The following is a 10,148-nucleotide window of genomic DNA, read 5'->3' as shown; positions in this document are numbered from 1 at the left end:
CTATGATCTGTTTTTTCCTTCCATATTTATATCTCCAATAATAATCTAAATTTCCCACTACCACACCATTCTTATGGAAATAGATAAGAAAGTACATGATAAATAAAAACATACAAAGGGCTTTATGAAAAGTAATCAGTAATAAATGGTAGTTCGTGTACATTTTAAAACGTAAAGAAAACTATATAGAACACTATTCCATTCATAAGTATCAGACAGAGTAAGAAAAGAGAGGAGTGGGCGGGAGTCTTTCCTACTCTTTGGCTAAGCCAACGACAGGTGTTCGTATATTTACAACTAATACTGAGGAAATTGAATATTTTCTAAGTAAAGTGTCTTAATTATTAATTCCGGGTACTTGCTTATATTGCCATATATTAGCGGAAGGTGTAAAACATGTTGTGCCAAATTTTTAGGAAGATACAGTTGATATTTAAAAAGATATATAAGAAAACCTATGCATCGCAGGGCTTGAAATGGTCAGTAGTATACAGTTATACTTATAATACTGAAAATAAATGATGGTATTCTTAATCATGACCCTCACCACTCAAGGGATAATTTGTAATCCAGTAATTTTGGTTCCATAAGGATTATTTTATAGAGCAGCTCAGTTGGGTTCTGAAGGGATTGATACCATATATCCTAAGTAAATAGAGATTAATTTTGAAACGGACAGTACCCCAAAGGTGGCCTAAGTACCTGCTGCATTCAGTCATTTTTCCTTCTTTAAGTTTTTCTTTACTTAATTTCAGTACTAAGGAGAGGGTGGAAAATAAGATGGATGAAAGAAAATGAGGTACAGTAAAAGGAATGCAGCTAGGGGCCAAAAAGAGACTGCAACAAACCTTATGTATGCCTGTGAGAGGAGTTTTTAGTTTGGTTTTTCCACAACAGGTACAAACAGCAGCAACAGAATAGTCAAAAGGTTTGATTCCACTGAAATAGCCATCAGCAGGAGGCTTATCAGCAAAAAACTCATCAGATGAAGCCAATTTCCCCACTTCCCGACCCCCTCCCCCGCAAAAATGCCTAACCCATGGGTAACCAAATATACTAAGGGATGGCCCCATTGACTCGCTCAGAACTCCAGAAACACACAATGAAGTATGTGGTGACATGCTGAGTGCAAGCTGGGGTCTCACTAGTGATGAGATCTGGACGTACACCTAGGCCATCAATGTTGGAGAGCATGAGAGGAGACAGAAGGTCGATGGAAAAGGGACTGAAAAGGTTTGGAATGGTTTTCTCCGAGGATACCATGAATGCTCTTGGCCTTCTTGAGGCCATCTTTCCCCAGGTAGGTAGAATCAGGCCAAGGGATTCTAATTGTGCTAAAAGGAAAGTGATGTTCAACTGCAAGTAATAAATCTACACCTCCACTTACCACCATTTCATTAACTTTTTTCCATACACAATGAGAATACTCCTATATAAAAGATAATGGTTTGTATTCTGGTAAATATAGGAATTGGATACCTATAATCTGATTTTCAACTGGTTCAGTGAATATTTCTCTTGGAACAACCAATACTTGCATGAAGAGTAAATACAGTTTTACAATGACTGGTGTTATTTTTAAATATTTACCACACATTGTACATTACATTTCCCAATACTGTGGCTACTCTAGCTTGAGGGTTGAAGCTGGATTCCAACCATTTATGAGCAGTGTGAAATGTACTGTAAAAATGTAATGTACATTAATATACAATGTCTAGTGAGGACCATCATTCAAAAGAGAAACATGGCACTGCATTACCATATCTCGTATTGCTTCTGTCATTAATTAAGAAGCACAAATCCTTTTCATCATGCATGCTCAAAGCCCCTTCAAAGTCAATGTATTCAGAATTTTTTTTTATAATTGCCTTGAAAATTTCCAAAGAAATACCCAACGCAGAGTTAGTACCTAGATCTATCAACCTTTTCTCTAAATACTAACATGGACAAATCCTGCTTGTCAATATACTTATAAACTCAAAAATAATTTACGGTCAGTATATTAATTTTTTTAGAAAATAATTTTACTTATCAGTTCACTAAAAAATTGCTTGTCACAACAAATAAATTATTAAAAAAAATAAAAAAAAATAATAAAATACTAAAATAACCCTTACATTTAAATGGCTAAAGAACATACCTAAACAGGAAAATTGGCTGTGCAATTGTTGCCAGCTAGCCATGTCCACAAGTCAATCATCACACTACAATAAGAGGAAGTGTAATGGGTTGGGCACTTTTATTTCCGCAGGTCACGGACGCAAGGAACAATTCGCGAATACAAAAAGCCACTAAGGATTGAGGTGTCAAATGTATTTTGCCTTGTTTAGTACTGGCCCTTGGGGGTTAATTACAGTTAACCCCCAAAAATTAACGGCAAAGTCTAATTAGGAATAAAGCAACCAAATACTATAGGAATCTGTAATTTCCAAAGAAAATACCAAACGCGATTATTACTAGATCTGGGTACCACCGATTTCAACAAAGATCTCCTGTCCTAACCCTCCCTTTTGTACCTAACCTATCCTAAGGTACTGTGCCCTACCTAGTACTGGCTATGGGGAGGGGTTTGGGGCCGTTTACTCTACACCTTCGGCCACCTAAACGAGAGAAAATTTGCCAGGCAGAAAGTTGTGCGCGCGACTAGCCTGACCTATTCTGCAATAAGCAAAATAAATTGAGGAATAAGATAAGGATGAACTAGGACCACTCAAAGGGGGGGGGGCCCCCCATGGGGTTAGAGAAGTGTAGCCTATAAGAAAAATATCGCACAGACTTCAAGCCTAGTTTCTGCAAAGCAAATGTTAGCCAAAGCCAGCCAGCGTTGACTCGAACCTACGCACATTTCTACGTTCCCCCAACAACTCTATATAAAAAGACCATATAGACATTCTCCTTAATTGGTTAAATTCAATACACATACTAAATCTACCAGATATTTTGGATATTTATACCTACGTAATCTAACGTTCATTCCCATAGGAATGGTACACAAACTGAGTTATGGAATAATAAATACGGTAATGCATAAAGTCATTTCATGTGCAACTGGCGCTTGTTGCGGACTACAAAAAGCCAAATCTATCTTTGAAAGACTTGGCATTCCTAATTTTTTTTCATCTGCCAATGAATCTTTTGGGGCTAATATCGAAGGACAGGAGTTTGCACTTAACGACACTCACATCCCGAGATCTCCTATTCTGTAACAGTCTTTTAAAACTGACAGTCTTTCCATCCACTCATTTTGTAATGTATGCTATAGCATGTTGCTTTTCTTATGGCACAATAAGTCAAAGTTATGACACAAAACTATGGAGGAGCAACTGATTTAACCAGGTCTTCGATAAAATCGCATATTTTAGGATTGCTGAAGCAACAACAGTTTCCCGCGCCACTATTGATCGTAATGTGTTGCAGTGACATTTTATAGTTCAAGTCAAATGGCAGAAAGCAGTGATACAGTTAAACGAAAAAAAAATAAAGGCATTCCTTATTATGAAGTTGCACATGTTTATTACTTAAGAATTACAAAGTTAAATTCCCCAGAAATATACCAAATAGGGCATTAGAAAACTCCAAATGCTGGACTAGCTATTAAATTAAACTTAAAACTCTCTAGCCAAACTACAAAAAAACACAAGATCATATGGCAACACTGCTGTTCTGACTATTTTTGTTTGCCAAGGATAAGTGAAACTGTGCTTCCCAGTATTTCTATACGAAGACTGCGACCCATCCTTGCGAGTTTGTACATTTTATCCGTTTCCTTGACACTTTAGGATTATTTTTGATGCCTGTGTGTAATTTAACAAATTCAAAACCAAATTTTAAAAAAATTATTGATATATCAAAAAGAAAATACATGAAAAAAATAAGTAATTATTTAATTAGACAGATAGAAGCAAATTCAATAGACTGATTATAACAACAGACGAATCTTTCATATAAAAAAAAAAGAAAAAAAATGGTTAGCTTATTCTAACAATTATTGATAATAGATTATTTTGTTTAAAACTGGACTGAAAATTGTCCTTAAACTGAAAATTCAGACTTACAAAGAATATATATTTTTTTCTTATTTAAGTTTTTACTCATTGGGGTGAATGTTACAAAAATTCTATGTTTCTGAGGTTCTACGTATGTTCCCCTGGTCCTATGTTTCCCAGGTTTCTATGTGACATGCAATATGCCATATGTTTGCATGTAATGTGCCGCCAATAAACTCCATATTTTTCATTTCAGGCTTTCCGGCCTGCCCGACTGCCCGCAGTACCGGGCTGCTTCAGCAGCCTTCCGGCCCGCCCGCCTGCCCGCAGTACCAGGCCGCTTGGCAGACCTTTCAGCCTGCCGCCTGCCCGCAGTACCAGGCTGGCTTGGGAGGACCTTTCGGGCCCGCCCCTGCCTGTCCGCAGTAACGGGAGGTTACCAGGAAAAAAACTTGCTTGACAGACCTTTCAGCCCGCCGCCTACGCCGTACCAGGCCTGCTTCAGCAGACCTTTCGGCCCGCCCATCTGCCCGCAGTACCAGGCCGGTAGGCAGACCTTTCGGCCTGCCCGCAGTACCGGGGCCCTGCTTCGGCAGACCTTTCCGGCCGGCCCGCCTGCCCGCAGTACCAGGCTGGCTTGGCAGACCTTTCGGCCCGCCCGCCAATTGCCCCTGCCCGGCAGTACCAGGCCGGCTTGGCAAGACCTTTCAGGCCCCGCCCCCGCCTGCCCCGCTTGCCCCCCGCAGTACCAGGCCGGACTTGGCAGACTTTCGGCCCGCCTGCCTGCCCGCAGTACCAGGCCGGCTTGGCAGACCCCTTTCGGGCCGCCGGCCTGCCCGCAGTCCCAGGCCAGCTTGGCAGACCTTTGGCCCGCCCGCCTGCCCGCAGTACCGGGGCCTGCTTCGGCAGACCTTCTTCCGGGCCCGCCCGCCTGCCCGCTTGCCCGCAGTACTACAGGCGGTCTTTGGCAGACCTTTCGGCCCGCCTGCCTGCCGCAAGTAACCAGGCCAGCTTAGCAGACCTTTCGGCCGCCCGCCTGCCCGCAGTACCAGGCCAGCTGGCAGACCTTTCGGCCCGCCCGCCTGCCCGCATACCAGGCTGGCTTGGCAGACCTTTCGGCGCCCGCCCGCCTGCCTGCCCGTACCGGGCTTGCTTCGGCAGAACCTTCCGGCCCCGCCCGCCTGCCCGCTTGCCCGCAGTACAGGCCGGCTTTGCAGACCTTCGGCCCGCCCGCCCTGCCCGCAGTACCAGGGCCCGGCTTGGGCAGACCTCGGCCCGCCCGCCTGCCCGCAGTACCAGGCCAGCTTGGCAGACCTTTCGGCCCGCCCGCCTGCCCCGCATTACCATGCCGGCTTGGCAGACCTTTCGGCCCCGCCCGCCTGCCCGCAGTACCCAGGCTGGCTTGGGAGACCTTCGGCCGGCCTGCCTGCCTGCAGTTACGGGTCTGCTTCGGCAGACCTTCCGGCCGGCCCGCCGCCGCAGTACCAGGCCGGCTTGGCAGACCTTTCGGCCCGCCCGCCTGCCCGCAGTACCATGCCGGCTTGGCAAGACCTTTCGGCCCGCCCGCATGCCCGCAGTACCAGGCCGGCTTGGCAGACCTTTCGGTCCCCGCCCGCCTGCCCCGCAGTACCAGGCCGGCTTGGCAGACCTTTCGGCCCGCCCGCTCTGCCCGCAGTACCAGGCTGGCTTGGGAGACCTTTCGGCCCCCGCCTGCCTGCCCGCAGTACCAGGCCGGCTTGGCAGACCTTTCGGCCCCGCCCGCCTACCCTGCAGTACCAGGCCTGCTCGGCAGACCTTTCGGCCCGCCCACCCCTGCCGCAGTACCAGGGCCGGTAGGCAGACCTTTCGGCCTGCCCGCAGTACCAGGCCTGCTCGGCAGACCTTTCTGGCCCTGCCTGCCTGCCCGCAGTACAAGGCCGCTTTGGCAGACCTTCCGGCCCGCCCGCCTGCCCGCAGCACCAGGCTGTCTTGGCAGACCTTTCGGGCCCGACCACCTGCCCGCAGTACCAGGCCCCGCTTGGCCAGACCTTTCGGCCCGCCCCGCCCTGCCCGCAGTACCAGGCTGGCTTGGCAGACCTTTCGGCCCGCCCGCCTGCCGCAGTACCAGGCCGGCTTGGCAGACCTTTCGGCCCGCCCGCCTGCCTGCAGTACCAGGCCCGGCCAGCTTGCAGACCGAAAACCCGCTGCCCGCAGTACCAGGCTGGCTGGCAGACCTTTCGACCCGCCCGAATGCCCGCCAGTACCGGGCCTGCTTAGGCATACCTTCCGGTCCGCCCGCTGCCCGCCGTACCAGGCCGGCTTGGCAGACCTTTCGGCCCGCCCGCCTGCCCGCAGTACCAGGCCGGCTTTGGCAGACCTTACGGCCTGCCCGCTGCCCGCCGTACCAGGCCGGCTTGGCAGACCTTTTGGAACCCCCCCGCCGCCTGCCTGCAGTACCAGGCCGGCTTGCAGACCTTTCGTCCGCCCATCCTGCCCGTAGTACCGGAGGCCGGCTTAGCAGACCTTTCGGCCCGCCCGCCTGCCCGCAGTACCAGGCTGGCTTCAGACCTTTCGGCCCGCCGCTGCCCGCAGTACCAGGCTGGCTTGGCAGACCTTTTCGGCCCGCCCGCCTGCCCGCAGTACCAGGCCAGCTTGGCAAGACCTTTCGGCCCGCCCGCCCGCCCTGCCCGCAGACCAGGCTGGCTTGGCAGACTTTTCGGCCCACCCCCTGCCGCCCGCCAGTACCGGCTGCTTCAGAGACCTTCCGGCCCGCCCGCCTGCCCGCAGTCCAGGCCGGCTTGGCAGGACCTTTCGGCCCTCCCGCCTGCCCGCATTACCAGGGCCGGCGTGGCAGACCTTTTGGCCCGCCCGCCTACCCGCAGTACCAGGCTGGCTTGGCAGATATTTCGGCCCGCCCGCCTGCCCGCAGTACAGGCCCGCCTTGGCAGACCTTTCGGCCGCCCGCCTTCCCACAGTACCAGGCTGGCTTCGCAGACCTTCCGGCCCGCCCCGCCTGCCCTCAGCACCGGGCCTAGCTTTGGCAGACCTCCGGCCCGCCGCCTTTCCGCAGTACCCAGGCTGGACTTGGCAGGACCTTTCGGTCCCGCCGCGCTGCCGCCCCCCCCAGTACCAGGCCGGCTTGGCAGACCTTTCGGCCCGCCCCGCCTGCCAGCAGTACCAGGCTGGCTTGGCAGACCTTTCGGCCCACCTGCCTACCCGCAGTACCAGGCCGGCTTGGTAGACCTTTCGGCCCGCCCGCCTGCCCGCAGTACCAGGCCAGCTTGGCAGGAGGTTTCCAGCCCTTGGCAGCTGCAGCCCGCCCGTGCCCGAGTACCAGGCTGGCTTGGCAGACCTTTCGGCCCGCCCCCCCCGCCCTGCACGCAGTACGGGCCTGCTTCGGCAGACTTCGGCCCCGCCCGCCTGCCGCAGTACCAGGCCCGGCTTGGCAGACCTTTCGGGCGCCTTCCTGCCCGCAGTACCAGGCCGGCTTGGCAGACCTTTCGGCCCGCCCGCCTGCCCGCAGTACCAGGCCAGCTTGGCAGACCTTTCGGCCCGCCCGCCTGCCCGCATTCCAGGCCGGCTTGGCAAGACCTTTCGGCCCGCCCGCCTGCCCTCAGTACCAGGCTGGCTTGGGAGACCTTTCGGCCCCCGCCAGCCTGCCCGCAGTACCGGGTCCTGCTTCGGCAGACCTTCCGGGCCCGCCCGCCTGCCCGCAGTACCAGGCCGCTTGGGCAGACCTTTTGGTCCCGCCCGCCTGCCCGCAGTACAGGCCGGCTTGGCAGACCTTTCGGGCCCGCCCCCCGCCTGCCCAAGCAGTACCAGGCTGGCTTGGGAGACCTTTCGGCCCGCCTGCCTGCCCGCAGTACCAGGCCGGCTTGGCAGACCTTTCGGCCCGCCCGCCCTACCCGCAGTACCAGGTGGCTTGGCAGACCTTTCGGCCCGCGTCCTGCCCGCAGTACCAGGCCGGTTTAGGCAGACCTTTTCGGCCTGCCCGCAGTACGGCCTGCTTCGGCAGACCTTTCGGCCCGCGCGCCGCCTGCCCCCGCAGTACCAGGCTGGCTTTGGCAGACCTTTCGGCCCGCCTGCCTGCCCGCAGTACCGGGCCTGCTTCGGCAGACCTTCCGGCCCGCCCTACGCCTTGGCCCGCCTGCCGCAGTACCAGGCCCGGCTTGGCAGACCTTTCGGCCCGCCCGCTGCCGCAGTACCGGGCCCGCAGTACCAGGCCCGCTTCGGCAGACCTTACCGGCCCGCCCGCCTGCCCGCAGTACCAGGCCTGCGTGGCAGACCTTTCGGCCCGCCTTGCTGCCCGCACTACCGGGCCTGCTTCGGCAGACCTTACCGGCCCGCCCGCCTGCCCGCAGTACCGGGCCTGCTTCGGCAGACCTTTCGGCCCGCCCGCCTGCCCCGCAGTAACCGGGCCTGCTTCAGCAGACCTTCCAGCCCGCTCCGCCTGCCGCAGTAGTACAGGCCTACTGGCAGACCTTTCGGGCCCGCCTGCCTGCCTTGCACCAGGGCCTGCTTTCGGCAGACCTTCGGCCCACCCGCCTGCCGTACCAGGCTGGCTCGGCAGACCTCCTGGCCCGCCCGCCTGCCCGTACCAGGGCTGGCTCGGCAGACCTCTGGCCGCCCCGCCTGCCGTCCGCCCCCCCGGGCCTGGCTCGGCGGGCCTGGCGGGCCGCCGTCCTTGCAAACAGAAACCTTGTGGTTAGTCTTAGAATCAGATATGCCACTGAATCCTTTCAATTCTCCTGGGGCTTCTTTCAATCCTCTGCGCTCCTTCTTTTGGCCACTCCACTATTCTTCTCGAATCATTTGCTCCTTCTCCTGGCACTCCACCAATCTTCCCTGAATCCTATACTCCCTCTCTTGGCCTCCACCAATCCTCTCATTTTCCCTCAACGTTTCTATTTTATCCCTCCATTTTCCTTCTCTTTCAGGAATCAATAAAACTCTTTAGGAAAAAATTTTGACTTATTTATTTCTCTCCACATTTCTTTTTTCCTTCACAATTAACAAAGCAAACTTATTACAAATAAACATTCAAACTAATCCATACAGTATAGTTAAAAAAACTTCATGAGATAAGTAACCTTTAGTTTTTCTCAAAGCTAAAATAAAACTATTGCAGATGACTCCTAGATCATTTATGGTCATAAACTAAAATCTATAGTAAAAGATGGATTTATGAAAGAAGTCTTTAAACTCGAGTTAAACTCGTATTTGTTATGTATATAACAAATATTACTACTGTAAAGAAAATTATTGTAGTGTAAAATGAAAATTGCCATTTTTGTAAATAAACTTTATTTATTTAAATTAACAAAATTTTCCGTACAATATCATTTTCTAATTTTTCAAATCGATCCGTCTTCGTGAGTCCAGCTTAGACTAGATCGTGCCATTCCTTGAAGATGGATAGCTGATCCAGCATTCTCCAGACATCTTTTAATTCCCCTGAAGGTTTATGAGCTTGCAAACCATTTCTCCTTCGCTCCTCGCATCTGTCGAACCTCATCTTTCTAGCTGGTCCTTCAGTTCGGCCTGTACACCACCAGTCTCCCTCTCCAGCGAATAGATTGGCGACGATTTTTCCTCCTTCAAAAAAAGGCATGTCGCTCGTTCCTCTGGGTTACGCAGGCCTGACTTCACACTGGAGTCACCCCTTTTGCTTCATTTCCTGCAGGCGCTGGAACCTCACATCGACGTCTTTCCTGGCGGGCGGATTCACGGTTTTTTCGGTTTTGCGTCGTTTTCTTCCTGGATGAGCCTCGCCATCGCGCCGCTTCTTCGGTCTATGTTGCAGGATTTCTCCCTTCTGTTGTAGGAGTTTCTCTTTGCCCTCTCAACCTGGCACTTTACCTCTGCCAAACTACACAGTCACATAGGGCATCGTTTCTCTCGCCGTAAAAATTCTTGTCTTCATCAGCTGCTGATTTTTCTTCTGTCTCAGGATCTTGTTTTCGAGCTGTTGTTTTTCCCTTCGGTCGCCTCTGTTGCAGCTGAAGAATTATCCTGTCCAGTTCACCTGCTCTCTCTGGCACTGGATGGTGGTCTCGCAAGGCTTGCAATTCTCTCGTTCAGTTCCTTTTCCTTGGGCTCTTAACCTCCATCATCAGTTCGTCAGGAGGAACCTCACCAGTGAATAGGCATCATAGTAAATACATGATTATTCCTGGACAA

The 10,148-nt window shown here is 52.2% G+C and overlaps 1 protein-coding gene across 1 annotated transcript; it reads left to right on the top strand.

Moving 5' to 3' along the window:
- Nucleotides 1–1,150: 1,150 nt before the first annotated feature.
- Nucleotides 1,151–9,875, top strand: LOC135215338 (proline-rich protein 36-like). Its single transcript, XM_064249898.1, has 6 exons — nt 1,151–1,233; nt 4,246–4,535; nt 4,586–6,181; nt 6,283–7,490; nt 7,544–8,672; nt 9,652–9,875. Exons 1-6 carry the CDS (start codon nt 1,151–1,153, stop codon nt 9,873–9,875), a joined length of 4,530 nt encoding a protein of 1,509 aa, XP_064105968.1.
- The last annotated feature ends 273 nt before the right edge of the window (nt 9,876–10,148 follow it).

Source organism: Macrobrachium nipponense, chromosome 5 (genome assembly GCF_015104395.2).
Source record: "Macrobrachium nipponense isolate FS-2020 chromosome 5, ASM1510439v2, whole genome shotgun sequence".
NCBI lineage: Eukaryota > Metazoa > Arthropoda > Malacostraca > Decapoda > Palaemonidae > Macrobrachium > Macrobrachium nipponense.
This window is presented reverse-complemented; position numbering and strand designations above follow the sequence as displayed.